General features: G+C 41.3%; 1 protein-coding gene and 1 long non-coding RNA gene across 2 annotated transcripts in view; one reads left to right on the top strand and one right to left on the bottom strand.

Annotated features, from left to right (window-relative positions):
• LOC130361620 (ceruloplasmin-like) overlaps positions 1 to 19082 on the top strand; it is a 78184-nt gene extending 59102 nt beyond the window's left edge. The window contains 9 exon segments of the mRNA XM_056564845.1: positions 3233 to 3445; positions 9835 to 10030; positions 11491 to 11630; positions 11931 to 12059; positions 12161 to 12267; positions 12938 to 13157; positions 15996 to 16135; positions 16394 to 16550; positions 18962 to 19082. Coding sequence (XP_056420820.1) covers positions 3233 to 3445; positions 9835 to 10030; positions 11491 to 11630; positions 11931 to 12059; positions 12161 to 12267; positions 12938 to 13157; positions 15996 to 16135; positions 16394 to 16550; positions 18962 to 18963 — 1304 coding nt within the window. The 3' untranslated portion in view covers positions 18964 to 19082.
• Positions 10242 to 17556, bottom strand: LOC130361621 (uncharacterized). Its single transcript, XR_008891085.1, has 3 exons — positions 17430 to 17556; positions 12895 to 13096; positions 10242 to 10343 (listed from the first exon to the last, which is right to left on the bottom strand). It is a non-coding gene; the product is annotated as an uncharacterized LOC130361621 (long non-coding RNA).
• Positions 19083 to 20021: the final 939 nt, after the last annotated feature.

Raw genomic sequence — 20021 nt, 5'->3', positions numbered from 1 at the left:
TACATTTGCAAAAGTCGTGAAACACCTGTGGGGTATTAAGGTTCACTTTATCCCATGTTACATTCCCCGAGGGTTCTAGTTTCCAAAATGGTATGCCATGTGTTTTTTTTTTTGCTGTTCTGGCACCATAAGGGCTTCCTAAAGGTAACATGCCCCCCAAAAACCATTTCAGAAAAAGGTACTCTCCAAAATCCCCTTGTCGCTCCTTCCCTTCTGAGCCCTCTACTGCGCCCGCCGAACACTTTACATAGACATATGAGGTATGTGCTTACTCGAGAGAAATTGGGCTACAAATTCAAGTAAAAATTTTGTCCTTTTACCCCTTGTAAAAATTCAAAATTGGGTCTACAAGAACATATAAGTGTAAAAAATGAAGATTGTGAATTTTCTCCTTCACTTTGCTGCTATTCGTGTGAAACACCTAAAGGGTTAAAACGCTGACTGAATGTCAATTTGAATACTTTGGGGGGTGTAGTTTTTATAATGGGGTCATTTATGGGGTATTTCTAATATGAAGACCCTTCAAATCCACTTCAAACCTGAACTGGTCCCTGAAAAATACTGAGTTTGAAAATTTTGTGAAAAATCGGAAAATTGCTGCGGACCGTTGAAGCCCTCTGATGTCTTCCAAAAGTAAAAACACGTCAATTTTATGATGCAAACATAAAGTAGACATATTGTATATGTGAACCAAAAAAAAATGTATTCGTAATATCCATTTTCCTTACAAGCAGAGAGCTTCAAAGTTAGAAAAATGCTAAATTTTCAAATTTTTCATCAAATTTACGGATTTCACCAAGAAAGGATGCAAGTATCGACAAAAATTTACCACTATGTTAAAGTAGAATATGTCACAAAAAAACTGTCTCGGAATCAGAATGATAACTAAAAGCATTCCAGAGTTATTAATGTTTAAAGTGACAGTGGTCAGATGTGCAAAAAACGCTCCGGTCCTTAAGGCCAAAATGGGCTCCGTCCTGAAGGGGTTAAAACAAAACAAAAAAAAGTTTGCCATGGGAGTACCCCTTTAACATGAAACTTGGTACACATGTTACTTATATGTCAACAAGAAAATCACAGAGCAAAGGAACCTCTGATCAGAATAACCAATATAAGACTTAACTTTTATTATATAAAACTAAAAAATCATATACTAGAAACGTCAAAGATACTTGATGAAAAAATTTGTATGTCAACAACAAACACAGGATAGGTAATTTAACCCTTACCAACCTACATTTGCGAGAGTTGGGGTTTTTGTTTAAAGTCTCATACAAGTCTATGGGAAATATACACTGCTCAAAAAAATAAAGGGAACACTAAGATAACACATTGTAACTCCAAGTCAATCACACTTCATTGAAATCACACTGCCCACTCAGGAAGCAACAATGATTGACAATCAATTTCACATGCTGTTGTGCAAATGGAACAGACAACAGGTGGAAATTATGGGCAATCAGCAAGACACCCCCAATAAAGGAGTGGTTCTGCAGGGTGTGACCCCAGACCACTTCTCAGTTCCAATGCTTCCCTGCTGAGATTTTAGTCACTTTCGAATGCTGGCAGTGCTTTCACTCCAGTGGTAGCATGAGACGGAGTCTACAACCCACATAAGTGGCTCAGGTAGTGCAGCTCATCCAGGATGGCACATCGATGCGAGCTGTGGCAAGAAGGTTTGCATTGTCTGTCAGCGTAGTGTCCAGAGCATGGAGGCGCTACCAGGAGACAGGCCAGTACATTAGGAGATGTGGAGGGAAGCCATAGGAGGGCAACAACCCAGCAGCAGTCCTGCTAACTCCGCCTTTCTGCAAGGAGGAGCAGGAGGAGCACTGCCAGAGCCCTGCAAAATGACCTCCAGCAGACCACAAATGTGCATGTGTCCATTCAAATAATCAGAAACAGACTCTATGAGGGTGGTATGAGGGCCCGACGTCCACAGGTGGCGGTTGTGCTTACAATCTAACACTGTGCAGGATGTTTGCACCAAGATTGGCAAATTCGCCACTGGCACCCTGTGCTCTTCACAGATGAAAGCAGGTTCACACTGAGCGCGTGACAGACGTGAGAGAGTATGGAGACACCATGGAGAACATTCTGCTGCCTGCAACATCCTCCGGCATGACCGGTTTGGCGGTGGTTCAGTAATGGTATGGGGTGGCATTTCTTTGGGGGCCACACAGCCCCCCATTTGCTTGCCAGAGGTAGCCTGACTGCCATTAGGTACCAAGATGAGATCCTCAGACCCCTTGTGAGACCATATGCTGGTGTGGTTGGCCCTGGGTTCCTCCTACTGCAAGACAATGCTAGACCTCATGTGGCTGGAGTGTGTCAGCAGTTCCTGCAAGAGAAAGGCATTGATGCTATGGACTGGCCCGCCCGTTCCCCAGACCTTAATCCGATTGAGCAAATCTGGAACATCGTGTCTCGCTCCATCCACCATGTTTCACCACAGACTGTCCAGGAGTTGGCCACTGCATAACTTCCAAACAGCTGGAGATATTTCGATAATACTCTGTCACATGTTACTTATACGTCCACTAAAAATATAGGATAGTTAATTTAACCTACCCTCATTTGCGAGGGTCAGGGCTTTTGTTTAAAGTCCTATGCAAATCTATGGGCAATGTATGTTCCAGCATAACTTCAGTATGGCTGGAGATATTTCAATAATACCTGGTACACATATTACTTATATGTCAAATAAAAATATATAATAACCTACCTAACCTACCCCCATATGTGAAGGAAGGGGTTTTTGTTTCAAGTCCAATGCAAATATATAGGACTTCTGGTGCCTTACTCCACAAGCTCAGTTCTGCATCCCCTGATGAATGCGTCAACCTGGCTGGCAAGCCACACCCTCCCCACATTCCATACCCCATCTTGTAAATACACGCCCACCCTTTAAGCCACACCCTTTTATTCTCAGCTTACAATATGTTCATCACAACTCAGCCCCACCTGAGGACAGGATATGAGGATTAGAAATGGGGATTAGATATGAGGACAGGATATGGGGACGGGATATGAGGTCGGGATATAAGGTCGGGATATGGGGACAGGATATGAGGTCTGGATATGAGGTCGGATATGGATCCAGGTGAGTAACACATAATTCTTTCCAGTTCACCCTCACTATAACCATGTGCACTGGGTTTAGTACAGATGAATCTTGTGTCAGATTCCCTTTAAATATAGTTATCAGTTATAAAGTTAATTTTTCTTACAGCAATCAATGGATACATGTACGGGAATCAGCCCGGGCTAGAGATGTGTAAAGGAGACTCAATCCGTTGGCATATGCTGGGTCTAGGCAATGAGGTTGATATGCATGGAATACACTTTACAGGAAATACCTTTCAGATCCATGAAACCACAAGGGATGTAGCAAGCTTATTTCCACACATCTCATACTCGGTAACAATGACCCCCGACAATGAAGGTAAGTTACAGAGAATAACTGTAAGATCAGGACTAAAATTTAATTGTAAAGTGCGACGGAATCTGTTGGTGCTATATAAATATTTTATTATTATTTTAATCATAAAGATCATTTAAATACTACACATATAATTATATGTGTATTGGATATTTGTATAATGATTTATGCTGTGAAACAGTGACAGGAATAGTGGTCGGGGATTGTTGCTTACCCTAAGATTCCTATAATAAGTGTGTACTAGGTTTTAGGAAGTGTGGGGACTTGTTCAGCATGCTACCGACAGGTACAGTACTTGATCTAATTATTATATGATGGCATGCTGATAGGGACTCTGTACATTTTACATCTATATATTGGGTTCCCCACATCCTGCCTTTGTGTGTGTGGGGGGGGGGGCAATTTTAAGGGTGGGTATTTTTTATGGTTTTTTTTCTACCTATTGTTATTGATTGTGATTAATAAAGAGATGTTGGTTACACAAATAATTCTTCTGGGCTAATTTTTGTAGGTATATAATTGAGTTTTGGATTAGCCGCTAGGCTTGTAGGTAATATAGTGTATATCTTATCCAGGGCAAGCTGGAGGAGATATGAAAAATCCAAGGTAGTTGGAAATCCCTAGCAAAGCATAGTTGCTAAGAGACTTTTAGTAAATTCTGTTTAAGGGCCTGGATTTTTATAGAATGACAGGCCGGTTGGTAGTGGGACTTATTATTCCCATAGTGGCCAGTCCCATGTCCATACTTTAATCATTGTATGCCTGACAATTGTTTCTTACATAACCACCAAAGCATGGAGTATGTGTTCATTATAAGTCTTTTGACATGTATTACCTACTTGGGCCCCTTACAGCGTACCCGTCAGATCCAACAAAAATTATTATTATTTTTTTTAATATATCACTCATTACCTAATCCTGACCATGTACATCTAATTTTTATGTGTCTAGCACCTTTATTTTTTTTTTTACACTTTTAATTTAGCTCATTCCTCTCAAAGGGAGGTGCGGCCTCACTGTGCAGGTCTCCGCCCCCTCCTTCAGTATGCTGTCTGCTCACATCTCCCCTAGCATTAGCATAACCACAACTCCCAGCTTGTCCTCACTGACAGTATCAGGACACAAGCTGACAGTGGGAGGATTTTTCCTCCAGCTGTGAGCCCTGCGCTCACAGCTGTCAATCAAGGAAGTGTGTCCATGACATAGGTGATGATGCATGGACACAGCAGGACTAGTATGTGTCCAAGCAGGCAGGGGGGGCAATTGTTTGACTGGCTTTTTCAATATGAAATACTGAAAACTATTTTATGAAAGCAATTGCAAAACCTATTCGTTTTGTATGCTTTACAACATATCAAACGTTTTTGTATCTGACAGCAGTGGCGTTGCTAGGGTTGGTGTCACCCTGTGCGGTAGAAAATGGTGTCACCCCCATACCTCCCCCCCGTGCAGTAAGTTTTTAGCCTGTTGTGACAGACACCACTGTTGTAGCGCATTGTGAGAAATTCCAGTATAATAATCAGATATACCAGTTGCCACAGAATAGGAAAGTGTTAAAGAAGTTTTCACCATTTAAATATACAGCTCCCAGAATTACTTAAAGGGGTACTCCACTGGAAAACATCTACTTTTATATCAACTGGTGCCAGAAAATTAAACAGATTTTTAAATTACTTCTATTTAAAATCTTAATCCTTGCAGTACTTATCAGCTGCTGTATGCTCTACAGGAAGTTGTGTCGTTCTTTCCAGTCTGACCACAGTGCTATTTGCTGACACCTCTGTCCATGTCAGGAACTGTCCAGAGCAGGATAGGTTTGCTATGGGGATTTGCTCCTACTATGGACAGTTCTTGACATGGACAAAGGTGTCAGCACAGAGCACTGTGGTCAGACAGAAAATAAATTAAAAAAGTAAAGAACTTCCTGTGAATCACTTATACAGCAGCTAATAAGTACTGGAAGGATTAAGATTTTTAAATAGAAGTACAAATCTGTTTAACTTTGTAGCACCAATTGATAAAAAAAAATGTTTTCCAGTAGAGTACCCCTTTGAGCAGTGGTGAGGTTATGCTGGGAGTTGTAGTTTCACTCACCATAACTGTAGAACTTACAAGTGACTACAGCTCTGATAGGACACAGAGAGGAGAATGTACAATGATATCAGTGACTACAGGTGACGTCTTCTCTATAGTGAGGAGAGTACAGAATGATATCAGTGATTACAGGTGACGTCTTCTCTATAGTGAGGAGAATACACAATGATATCAGTGATTACAGGTGACGTCTTCTCTATAGTGAGGAGAATACACAATGATATCAGTGACTACAGGTGACGTCTTCTCTATAGTGAGGAGAATACACAATGATATCAGTGACTACAGTTGACGTCTTCTCTATAGTGAGGAGAATACACAATGATATCAGTGACTACAGGTGACGTCTTCTCTATAGTCAGGAGAATACACAATGATATCAGTGACTACAGGTGACCTCTTCTCTATAGTCTTCCCTTATCTAATTCAGATGGTACATACCGCCTGGTCCAGCTAAAACTTCTCTCTGCAGAATGTGACGCCCAGACGTCTCCTCACTATGTCAGCGCATTCTCATCCTCTATATGAAAACAAGTATTATTATAAACCTGCCAGACACTGTATCCTCTAAATATAATACTACTAAACACTATACTCTTTGATTAGAAACCTTCCATACACCATACCCACTGAATATAATACTACCACACACTGTACATTCTGAATATAATACCAACACATACTGTACCCTCTGAATATAAATCTACCACATACTGTACCCTCTGAATATAAATCTGCCACATACTGTACCCCTGAATATAACACCGCCACACACTGTACCCTCTGAATATAATACTACCACACACTGTACATTCTGAATATAATACCAACACATACTGTACACTCTGAATATAAATCTGCCACATACTGTACCCCTGAATATAATACTGCCACACACTGTACCCTCTGAATATAATACTACCACACACTGTACATTCTGAATATAATACCATCACATACTGTACCCTCTGAATATAAATCTACCACATACTGTACCCCTGAATATGATACCGCCACACACTGTACCCCTGAATATAATACTACCACCCACTGTACCCTCTGAATATAATACTACCACAAACTGCGCCCTCTGAATTTAACGTTGCCATACAGTGCACCCTCTGAATATAATACCACAACCGCAGTAACACCCCTCAACATCCGTTAGCTGATGCTATTACCACGGGAGGGGGGTTTTGGTGGTGTTGCTAGTGGATGATGGGGGTGCTACTACTGGGGGGGTGTTGCTGGAGGATGATGAGGGTGCAACTGGCCATCCCCCCTGGCAGTATCACCCCCATCATCCATCCGCAGGATCATCCTCCTGGCAGGAGCACCGCCATCATCCATCATCAGGATCTGCTGATGGAGGTGCTACTGCTGGGGGGGGGGTGTTGCTGGTGGATGATGAGGGTGCTACTGCCAGGGGGGGGAGCATTAGGTAGGCAGCAGTCCCCCCACTTTAGGTAGGCAGCAATTCCCCCACATTAGGTAGCAAATTTTCCCCACATTTGGTACGTGTTCCCCCACATTAGGTAGCAATTTCCCCACATTAGGTAGCACAGATTCCCCACATTCGGTAGCACAGATTCCCCACATTCGGTAGCACAGATTCCCCACATTAGGTAGCATAGACTCCCCACATTTGGTAGCACAGATTCCCCACATTAGGTAGCAGTTTCTCCACATTAGGTAGCATAGACTCCCCACATTAGGTAGCATAGAATCCCCACATTAGGTAGCATAGACTCCGCACATTTGGTAGTAGTTACCCCACATTAGGCCGCAGGTTCCCCACAATGGGTCAAAGTCTCTTCACATTAGATCGCTGTTTAACTCCCCCCCCCCCCACAATAAAAAAAAAACACATACAACACAGAGAGACACACACACAAACACACACACAGTCAGAGAGACACACACTCACAGACAGACACACAGAGTCACAGTCACACACACGGAGTCACACACAGAGTCACACAGTCACACACACCGAGTCACACACACAGAGTCACACACACACACCCACAGAAAATAAGGCATACTTGGCACACCAGAAGGCCTCCTACATAATTCCAATACAAGAAATGATTGTGGGCAGGGGTGTAGCGCTCCTGGGTCCCCCTGCAACACACACACACACAGTCACATACATACACACACACACAGAGTCACACACAGTCACATACATACACACACAGAGTCACACACAGTCACATACATACACACAGAGTCACACACAGTCACATACATACACAGTCACATACACACACACAGAGTCACACACAGTCACATACATACACACACACATACACAGAGTCACACACAGTCACATACACACACACAGTCACATACACACACACAGTCACATACACACACACACACACACAGTCACATACATACACACACACACACACAGTCACACACAGTCACACACAGACAGAGATAGCGACAGACAGACAGACAGACACACACACTCACCCATCCAGCGCAGCGCTCCTTCTCTCCTGGCGAGCTGCAAGTGACGTCACTGACGTCCCATGCGGTGGTGCTGACGGACGGGCGCACAGCGGCGATGAAGGCCGGGGGGGGTGCTGGACGGGCGCACAGCGTAGGTGGGGGGGGGGCGGGGGTATGGGGGGTGCTGCCGGCTGCGGAGCGTCTTGGTGTCACCCCATTAGGTTGGTGTCACCCGGTGCGGGCCGCACCCCCCGCACCCGGGTCGCAACGCCACTGTCTGACAGTGCCCATTTAAAGACGCCCCATAATTTTTAAAATGAAGCATACAAAGAAAAGAACACTGTACCTAATGTAAATAACGAAGGTGGCTCTGTTATGTTTTAGAGCTGCTATCCTGCATCTGGCACAGGGTCTTGCTTCTGTTCAGGGTACAATAAAATATCAAGAGTAAAACATTGGGCCATTCTGAAGTGGCTTCTATGGGCCCTGATTTAAATCCTATAGAACATCTGTAGAACATCAATGGAAGGAGCTGAAACATGCCGTCTAGAGAAGACACCTTCTCACCATCTGGAGAAGTATCTTATGAGGAGAGGCCTGAGATACCTGTAAACAAGTGCAGAAGTCTCATTGAGAGTTACAGAGATTGCTGGGCTGCCATGACTGCCTCAAAAGGTTGTGCAACAGAATATTAAAGGGGTTCTCCGGTGCTTACACATCTTTTGCAAGCTGACGGGAGGGGGCGTGACAGCTATCACGCCCCCTCCCGTAGGCTTGCATTGAGGGGCGGAGCGTGACATCACACGGGGCGGAGGCGTGACGTCACACGCCGCCAGCCTGGTGGTCGCCTGTAATAAGTCCTGGAGCAAACACGCTCCGGGGACTGATTACAAACAGGGTGCCGCGTGCATGATCCCGGGGGTCCCCAGCGGCGGGACTCCCACGATCAGGCATCTTATCCTTTGGATAGGGGAAAAGATGTGTAAGCACCGGAGAACCCCTTTGAGTTTAGGTACCATGATTTTTATTCAGGCCAGTTTCATTATTTTGTTGTTTTTAGGATTCTGTTAAACCAAAATTCTAAAGCAATGTCTAATTTTCATCTGTTATTTTTCAGTAGATTTTTTTTTCATTATTACTTTAGTCAGTTTTAAGTTATTTCAGGGAGCATTGTGGGTGTTTCTGTCTTTTAACAGAAGGGTACCAACAATTTTGTCCATGTCTGTAGATATTGATATACTAAAAGTTGTGAAATTGTGAAATGACAGATATATTTTAGATGTATTGGAGCCAAAAAGGATATAAATGTTGATTGCAAAGAATAGATACCCTTAAAGGGGTACTTTGGATAGGGGATAAGATGTCTGATTGCAGGGGTCCTGCTGTTGGAGACCCCCGCAATCTCTCCTGTAGCACCCACTTGTCATCAGCTGCACAGAGTGAAGATCGTTCTGTGTCTAATGACTCACGATACAGGGGCCTGAGTATCGTGATGTCACGCCTCCGCTCCCTTGTGACATCACACCCCGCCCACTTAATGCAAGCCTATGGGAGGGGGTGTGACAGCTGCCTCACCCCTCCCATAGACTTGTCTTGAGGGGCGGGGCATGACGTCACAATACTCAGGCCCCTGTATTGTGAGTCATCAGACATGGAGCGATCTTTGCTTCATGCAGCTGATGATAAGTGGGTGCTGCAGGAGAGATTGCTGGGGTTCCCAGCAGTGGGACCCCCACGATCAGACATCTTATCCCCTATCCTTTGTATAGTGGAAAACATGTCTAGGGGTGGAGTACCCCTTTAAATGCACTATATTTAACTGCATTATTTCCCTACAGGTGTTTTCAATGTGGAATGTTTGACCGCAGATCACTACACAAGTGGAATGAGACAGCACTACACGGTTCAGTCATGTGACCAGCAAAATTCTACATTCCAATATTCCCGTAATGTCTCATATTACATTGCAGCTGAAGAGGTGGAATGGGATTATTCTCCCAACCGCACCTGGGAGCATTTGTGGCATCAAAACAGGTAAGTTAACATTACAAGGGCATTTATACTCTTAAAAAGCTTGTTGTTAGGACATGTCAAGAAAAAAAGAACTACAGAACTGGGTATTCTAAATTATCTGTGGGTACAAAATCATGAAGCAGCAGAAGTCCAGTCCAGGGACCCAGGGTCCAATTTATTATATATACATATACAATGATTTTCAACACTTAGGGATTTTAATGGCAGATGTTTCCACTGCACAAATTCTGCTGTGTGCATGGTTGGATGCAACAGGAGTTCCAAGCTCAATTTTTCCGCCGTAGTCTCCGAAATTCTGTCATGTGAATATGGCCTAATAGTAGAAAATGCAATATATTATGTATGGTATTTTAGAATTAAAGCCAGTCTATCTAGTGACTAGAAAGTGAAGTTGTACTTCTGCATTGTGTCTTCCATTTGTAAAAGACACAACGTTTTGGGAGATGCATGAGACTGATAAAACCAAGAGACCCATTTTGGGTCTATCAAGGTCACTGTAGTTTTATTGACAAGAATGGTAGAGTTGAGCACACAGGAGTCAAGAAAGTATTCATTTAAAGTGTACCTGTCTTCAACAGACAATTTTTATATAATACCATTTTATGTATATTTGTAATATACATTGGTTAAAAAATGTGAATATTTTTGAGTGAAAAAATACTGTCCCTGAAGCTATTGCCTGTGTTTCTCTGTGCAGAGACCAAATACAGGAAGTGTGGGCAGGACAAGCAGGGCTCTGTGTAGGCTCCTGGTTTGTCAATCATCCTGCTGTGTGTCACAGAACCTTAGTCAACAGAGCCCCTCTTGTCCTCAGTGCACAGAGCCCTGCTTGTCATCAGTGCACAGAGCCCCGCTTGTCCTCAGTGCACAGAGCCCTTCTTGTCCTCGTGCACAGAGCCCTGCTTGTCCTCGGTGCACAGAGCCCCGCTTGTCCTCAGTGCACAGAGCCCCGCTTGTCCTCGGTGCACAGAGCCCCGCTTGTCCTCGGTGCACAGAGCCCCGCTTGTCCTCGGTGTACAGAGCCCCGCTTGCCCACAGTGTACAGAGCCCCGCTTGTCCTCGGTGGACAGAGTCCACCCTCATAGAGACACACATGCAATAGCTGCTCGGACAAAAACATACACATTTTTTTAACCAATGTATATTACAAATATACATATGATATTATCTACGTTATATAAAAAGTTTTTGTTGATGACAGATACACTAACTCCAAAAATTTTGAAAAAGTGATAGATTCAAATGACTTGGCTGTGGATCATCTTGTCAGTTTCTAGTAATTTTTTTTGTGAATGAGGAATGTAATGCTTCAATAAAATTAAACAATACAACAACTAGTAAATAAGAAAATGTTGCTTGCACCAAGATGGACATTACTATATATCCTATACTGTATGCACGTTTAGGTATGTGGTTCACATTTTAATGCAAATATATTACTTTTTTTTTTTTTTTTTCAGCTCTGGAGATACATTTTTAAACAGGAGCCAAACAACTATTGGTTCAAAGTATAAGAAAGCTGTGTATCGAGAATATACTGATGGAACATTTACAGTAAGAAAGGAAAGAACTGAGACCCAGGAACATCTGGGACTTCTAGGTAATTTTGATTTTTTTTGTAGTAAATGAAAGTGATGAAGGAGGGACAATTATTGGAGAAAACATTGTTCTATCTGCTCAGTTTACTTTACTATCAAAAGTTTGGAAGGATCAACAAGTGCTTCATTTGTTGTAAAAGCCATAGGTTTGTGTATCTATAGGCAGAGATGACACTTCTGTCATTGGATCGTCTTACCCCATGCATCGAATTATAACACATGGTTATCTATTAGTATGCATTTATTACAGCCAAACAAAATTATTTATCACACTAATGTGCACATTGCTCTGTATATTCCAGGTCCTCTCCTAACAGCAAATATTGGTGATAGAATTGAGATTGTATTTAAAAACATGGCAAGTAGACCGTACTCCATCTATGCACACGGTGTTAAACCAGAGGATAATGATATAAAACCTACCGAACCAGGTGAGAATATCTTTAGAATTATGGAAAATACTAAACTGATAAAGTTATACTTATTATTTGCTGAACTTTACATAATCCACTATGTATTTACATTATCACAGGGCAGGTACACACTTATGTCTGGGATGTTCTGGAACGTTCTGGGCCTAATATACAAGAGAAATATTGTCTAACTTGGGCTTACTACTCCAATGTTGATCAAGTAAAGGTAGTTTTTTGTTTTTGCTTTTAAAGTTTCCCTGTATGAAATTTTTATCTCATTTTAGAATTTTAGAAATGCCTTGTCTTTTATGAGCTGGAAACCAAGATTTTCATTCTGTATGATAAAATTACATATCTTTTAAACCATGGTTTACAATTTGTGCTTTTGTTCATGATACCCATTAAATAGCCCTTATTTCAGTCCTCCTGCTATCTACACAAGATCAGTGCCCTGTAAGTATAACAAAAGCCTCCAGGGCACAACTGAGTGGAGAAAGAAGGTTTGGCAACTGTTTCCCCAAAATTTTGGGAATAAGTTTCCGAAATAAAAAAAACCAAAGGGAAAGCTATTCCAAGAAAACGAGAAACTATTTAGGGACAATGAGAGATTTATCAAAACCTGTGTAGAGGAAGAGTGGTGCAGTTGACCATAGCAACCAATCAGATCGCTTCTTTCATTTTTCACAGGCATCATTAATAATGAAAGAAGCGATCTGATTGGTTACTATGGACACCTGCACCACTTTTCCTCTGCACAGGTTTTGATAAATCTCCCCAATGAGTGAAAAAAGCTAACCTGGGTAGGTTTAGTATGGTCAGACGGCATATGTTAAATTCTGCACTTTTACTTTACCATACAATGGATATGATGTGGATATACTTGTGTTCTTTTGTAGGACATATACAGTGGATTGATTGGGCCCCTTGTTGTTTGCAAGAAAGGATATTTTCCACTTCAGATGCTGAAGACACCAGTCGTGCGCTTCGCTCTCTTTTTTATGGTGTTTGATGAAAATAAATCTTGGTATATAGATGAAAATATCCAAACATATTGCCTAAATCCAGAGAGAGTGAACAAAACCAATGAGGAATTCATTGAAAGCAACAAGATGCACAGTAATTTTATGTCACCTTTCCTAACTACACATACACGCAATTTATAGCTTTTATATTTCAATGTTAATTTTTTACTCACTTTTCTGTATATAATTGTGTAATGCACAAGGCTTGTGGTTTCATGTTTTAAAGGGGTATTCTAGTGGCACATCTTATATTTGGTGTGCTAAAAAAATAAAGCCATACTCACCTTACCTTCCTGTTCCCACACAAGTATTGTTGTGATAACTCCCAGTCCCTGCTGCTTCCTGTGACATGTTGGTCCTGCAGAATATACCTGCTTAGTCAATTACTAGCTGGGGGAGGTAACCACTGTGAACAGCAATCTGCTGATCAGGGAAGTCCTATGGGGACAACTTGTCACAGAAACCTGTAAACCGTTAAGAACAGCAGGGAACATAAGCAATAGGAAACAGTTTTGTGCTGGAAGAATACCCCTTTAAATGCAGTGATTTACTTAGAACACAGTGGGCCTCATTGCAAAGTATACCATGGGTCCCCTCCCATTGAAGAGTCAGAGTATGACCATCCTATGGATAGAAGAGACTTTTTTCCCTCCATACCCTATTCCCCCTTGCTTGGTATCAAGACAGAGTTGTGTACTGTTTGTCATCATCCAGTAGCACAGTGGACAGGATAATATAAGGCTGGACCCCCTTCTTAACAAAGGCTTCATAATGACTGCATAGTCTGCCACTATGGTATGTAAGCCTATCAAATGAAGGGCAAAGTGAGTCCTAACATATTTGTAAATCCCTTTACCAAAAAAAGACACCTTATCTCCAGAACAGCTCTAAAATCTTGGCCACTAGGTGTCTCATTTCCCTGTAATCTATCTACTGCCCACTGACTCTTAGGAGAAATCCATCTCTAGTAACAGAGACAACAAAAGGGAACATGGGAAGTTGGGGGCGGAGCAATGTGATGTCTGTTGGGGATGGGAAAAGCAAGCCTGAGAGTGCATGAGCTGTGTACATGCAAGCTGAGCCAATCTGCCTGGTGCAGAGGATACACAATGTTCCTGAAAGGTAAATCAAGGCTTCCATCTGATCTCAAGATCAGGACAGCTGCCCCTTGTGTGAATACAAGTGTACCTACTGCTGTATGTCAACAGTGCAGGATAATTTCCCTTTTCCTGTTAGGTTTTTCATCAGCAGCAGCAGCTCAGTGCTCAGTCTAACCCCTTCATTGCTGGTACTGTTTTTGCATGTTTGCTCACACAGCCCCCTGAAAATCAAGTCACTAAAATCCCCTTGTCACTTCTATGAAGGGTTAAAGGGGTATGCTATAGAAAAGCAAAACTTTATTTTAATCAACTGGTGTAGATTAGTAAATGATTTCTATTTTTTTTTTTTTTAAATGTAACCTTCTTGTGTTATCACCTGCTGTTTTCCCCAGAATTTCTTAGTTCAGTCAGACTTAACGTGGTGATCCTTACTGTCACCACTATTCATTTTAAAGTCAGGAGCAGAAGGACAATGGGGTTTGGCCTCCTACTGTGTTGCCTTTGCAGCCACACCCCTTCACTATGGAAAGGTCCTACAGGAACAGGGACTCCTGTCAAAAGTCTCTGTGTCTGTAGAAACAACTTTGTGCTTTGCACTTAATGAGATTTATCAAAACCTGTGCAGAGGAAAAGTTGACCAGTTGCCCATAGCAACCAATCAGACCGCTTCTTTCATTTTTAACAAGGCTTCTGTAAAATGAAAGAAGCAATCTGATTGGTTGCTATGGGCAGCTGGGCAACTTTTCCTCTGCACAAGTTTTGATAAATCCCCCCTAATGGGTAGGATGATGTGGAAAGAACAGTGTGAGCGGCATTGTGTAGCGACCCACCTCCACATGTTCAGTAGCTAAAGATCCAGCTAAGAAACAGGGTTTTTACGAAAACTGCACCAAAACAGCACCATAAAAATGAAGATGGACCCTAAATCAGATACAACAGCATAATCCTGGTGAAATATTTTATATAGTCACGGACCTTATAGTTATAATTATCTTCTAAGCACCTGTAAGTGTACATTATCCCATCATTTGTAAAGCACTACAGAATTTTTTGGAACTATATGAAGATTACATATATTGTACAATTGCAAGCCCATTCCCCGTTATTTCAAATAGATGTCATGGTTTCTTGGTATGTTCAAGATACTGTACAGCACAACATCTGGAATTTAAACATGGACAGTCTGAAAAGACACAAATGCCCAGATTTATCAATCTTTCTGATTTGCCCATAGTAAACAATCACAGGTCAGCGATCATGTTACCGGAGCTCGGTCCAAAGGATAGGGTATAAGATGTATGATCGCGGGGTCCTGCCACTGGGGTGCACCTTGCTCTGGGACGGATGACTGGCGTTGCAGGGTGGAGGCTTGTGATGTCAGGGTCATGCCCCGCTCATGACGTCATGACCATGCCCCCTCAATGCAAGTCTATGGGAGGGGGCGTGACAGCAGTCATGTCCCCCGCCCCCATAGTCTTGCATTGAGGGGACGCGACCGTGACGTCACGAGCCTCCAGCACTGAGCCCAACGTCTTAAACGAACGCCGGGTTCAGGACAGAGATAGCGGGGGTCCCCAGCGGCGGGACCTCAGTGATCCTTTGGAAAGGGGAAAGATGTCTAGGGGCGGAGTACCCTTTTAACTTTATCTGCAGTCCCTTGAAACCTACAGATTTTACAATGAGCTGTGCCAGATGACCAACCCATCACTGTTACATTGACACATTTGAATGCACCTGACTAAAGATGTTTCCTATTTCTTCTGTAAAAGCAAAGTTTTCAAATAACATCAGAATTAAGCTGAGCATAATGTGGAGCATGTCTTGTATTTCAGGTATCAATGGGCTTATGTATGCCAACTTACAAGGCCTTACAATGCATGTCTGAGATAATATAAACTGGCATCTCATTGCAATGGGAAACGAAGTGGATATTCACACTGTGCATTTCCATGGACACAGCTTTAAGTATAAGGTAACTTTTTTTAACCTATCACATGCTGTTCTAGGGTTAAACATGTGCTGGCTAGTGGTTCAGGGACTATTATTGGTGGCCACTATAGATGGTAGCAGCAAAACTAGTACTAACATTAAATAATTCATATATTTTCACAGAAATAACAATATCCTTTCTATCTTTTTATGAACAGTCAAGAGTATATTTTATATTTGTAATAATGTTCTTACTAAATTGTATAGTAAAAAAAAATGCCATTCATTTTCTATTTTGCAGAGAGGGGCGGTTTATCAAACTGATGTATTTGAGACTTTTCCTGGAACATTTCAAACTGTTGCGATGATAGCAAAAAACCCAGGAACATGGTTCCTGCACTGTCATGTGGATGACCATATGGTGGCAGGAATGGAGACCGTGTACACAGTACTATTATGTAAGCAGAAATACTTATTGTTGTATGGACATACTTATTTGTCCATATTTAAGAAAAAGGGGGAAAAAATGACGACCTGATTCAGCAACATATAATTTACTTCATATTTTCCTCTGCAGTAGAGCTGAAAGTGTAACTCCAGCCTTGCTCTCCTGCACATTCCGCAAATTCCGGGTTGGAGACGCTGCGCACACTGGGTAGATGGGTTGCTGAGGCAACTTTATAATGCCAAGTGAGTTCCAGAGAATGAGTTCCATTAAAGGGGTACTCCCCTGGAACATTTTTTTTTTTTAAATTAACTGGTGCAAGAAAGTTAAACAGATTTGTAAATGATTTCTATTTAAAAATCTTAATCCTTCCAGTATTTATCATCTGCTATATGCTCCACAGGAAGTTCTTTTCTTTTTGAATTTCCTTTCTGTCTGACCACAGTGCTCTCTGCTGACACCTCTGTCTATGTCAGGAACTGTCCAGAGCAGGATAGGTTTGCTATGGGGATTTGCTCCTACTCTGGACAGTTCCTAAAATGGACAGAGGTGTCAGCAGAGAGCACTGTTGTCAGACAGAAAGGAACATACAGCAGCTGATAAGTATTGGAAGGGTTAAGATTTTAAAATAGAAGTAATTTACAAATCTGTTTAACTTTCTGGCACCAGTTGATTATTATTATTATTTTTTTTTCCAGTGGAGTACCCCTTTAATTACAAAAGGGCTTATGCACAGAACTCGCTGGGCATCACTCTGTTGCACTCGCTAGGGAAATGTACCAATCATAGTCACTAATTGACTACATTCAGTCCAGAAAACTCAATGGGTCCGCTGCCAGCATGCTGCGGTATACATCAGCATTTTCTGACCTCAGCATATACCTAGCTTTACCCGTATTCTCAGCAAAGCTGACTGAACACTGCTGACAAGGAGTTTTCTTCACAATGCTTTACTAGAACATTCTTTTAAGCTGGATGTCAGAAACAGAGTTCAGTCTGTACAGTACATGGGGTCTGAGGGTTGTACCATGTAAGCTCTTCGCAACTCTTTTTAAAAATTCAAAAATGTTTCGCAAACTGCTTTTGATTTAGCAAAATTAAACAAAATTGAAAAAAGCAAAATGAAACAAAATTGAAAAAAGCCTTTTAAAGGCGATATAGTCTGGAAAAAAGCATGAACAGCGGCCCAAATTTATCAAACTGTGTGAGAGGAAAAGTGGAGTGATTTCTCACAGCAACCAATAACAGCTCAGCTAACCAGCTGAGGTAAAGTGAAAGCTGAGCTGTGATTGGCTGCTGCGGGGAAATCACTATTTCTCTCACACAGTTACATAATCAGGGCCAATATGTTAAAGGCTTAAAGTAAATAATAATAAGTTTAAATAAGATGGACCAGTTGTTGTTTTCTGACCACAATCTGCTATGTTTCTGTGGGATTTTTACAGTAACATGTCAGAAAATGCTCATAGACCACTATGTTGTAATAAAGTGCCCAAACCACACACACAGCCAAATATACCCATGAAAGAAAAACACTGTGGTCATCTTTGTTCTCCTGCTTAACATCAATGGAGTGTTAGACCAAAAGCTATATTCGAGATTTGATATTATTAATTCATATATTTTCTATACAAGTTTATGGCTCCCTCAATGTAGGAATTAAAGAGGGACCATGTTCCCCGCAACTAATAAAATCCTCTGGTCTAAGCGACCTGAAAGCAATCTAATAGATTTTTATCTGAAAGTTGGAAATGTATGGCAAAGTATGCATGTATGCAGATTAAAGGGGTTCTCCACCATAAGGTGATTTTAGTACGTACCTGGCAGACAGTAATGGACATGCTTAGGAAGGATCTGTGCTTGTCTTTGGGCTAAATGGCTATGTTGTGAGATTACCATAACACTGTGGCTAGCTTTTTGTGAACTGGTATTTCCTTTTTCAGTTTTCTTCTTTGCCTACAAATCCCACAATTCCATTTTCCTCCCAACCACACATCAGCCACCCCACCCATTGAAACATAAATGAGCTGCATCCATTCAAAAGACCTGTGGTTTTCAATCAGGGTGCCTACAGATGTTGCATTAGTTGCAGATTTGATCTCTCTCCCACCAAGCGATCACTCCACCCATTGAAGAAGACAGGCTCCCTGTTATCAGCTGACTAGTGAGTCAGGCGCATTGCAACCTGGGAAAAATCTGAGACAACAGTCATTTTGTATGCTGTTAAAAATAAATATTGGGGTGAAAATCACATAAGAATTGTGAGAAAACCGTCACACACCAGTACAGACACTATATTATGAACTACACTAACTTTACAGCCCCTGTAGCATAGTCAAATAAAAAAATAAATTCCTGGAATATCTCTTTAACATTCTGCACTGATAGTCTCCCCCATACGAGTAACATCTTTCTCTTTTACAGGATTGGACATGAATGGTCTTTCTAACAGTTCTGAGCATGAAAGAGAAGAAACACCTGATGAACAGAAGACGAACCATCACAAAAATGATATGTATTCACAAGAAAATCAATAATAAATAATTATAAATAATAAATATTATAATTATAAATAATAAATGATTGAGAGAATGTGTTTTCAAAGGGAAGTTGTAATATTGTATCCACAACAATATACAAACTTGCCATCTTACTGAGATGTTATGCACAGTGGGGGAGATTCTCAAAGAATTTTGCACCAAAAAAACAGTATCGACCACATTTTCAAAGAGCTTTGTACTGCGGTTTATACTGTTCACGTCAGTTTTGTAAAAGTGGGCGTGTCCACGTATATGTTGTCTGCTTTACAGGATATTTTTATAGGGGGTGAGAGTCCAGTTTACATCAGAAATTTCACACAAGCTTTTTGATTTGTAATGGTGTGTAATTTTGGTTTGCAATGGTTTGTAATTTTATTGTTTTTTTTTGTTTGTTTTTTTGGGGGGGAAAGGTGTTTAAGTAATTATTTAAAAAAATAAATAATTATTATGGAAAAATTTTATAAAAAAAAACACACACATACATATATATTTGGTCACTGAACCTGCACTCACATTTAACCCCTTAAGGACGCAGGGTTTTTCAGTTTTTGCACTTTCGTTTTTTCCTCCTTACCTTTTAAAAATCATAACCCTTTCAATTTTCCACCTAAAAATCCATATTATGGCTTATTTTTTGAGTCACCAATTATACTTTGCAGTGACTTTAGTAATTTTTCCCAAAAATTCACGGCGAAACGGGAAAAAAAATCATTGTGCGACAAAATCGAAAAAAACGCCATTTTGTAACTTTTGGGGGCTTCCGTTTCTACGCAGTGCATATTTCGGTAAACATGATACCTTATCATTATTCTGTAGGTCCATACGGTTAAAATGATCCCCTACTTATATAGGTTTGATTTTGTCGTACTTCTGGAAAAAATCCTAACTACATGCAGGAAAATTTCTACGTTTAAAAATGTCATCTTCTGACCCCTATAACTTTT

Source organism: Hyla sarda, chromosome 3 (assembly GCF_029499605.1).
Source record: "Hyla sarda isolate aHylSar1 chromosome 3, aHylSar1.hap1, whole genome shotgun sequence".
Lineage (NCBI taxonomy): Eukaryota > Metazoa > Chordata > Amphibia > Anura > Hylidae > Hyla > Hyla sarda.
The sequence above is the reverse complement of the archived record's forward strand: the minus strand, read 5'-3'. Positions and strand labels throughout refer to the sequence as shown.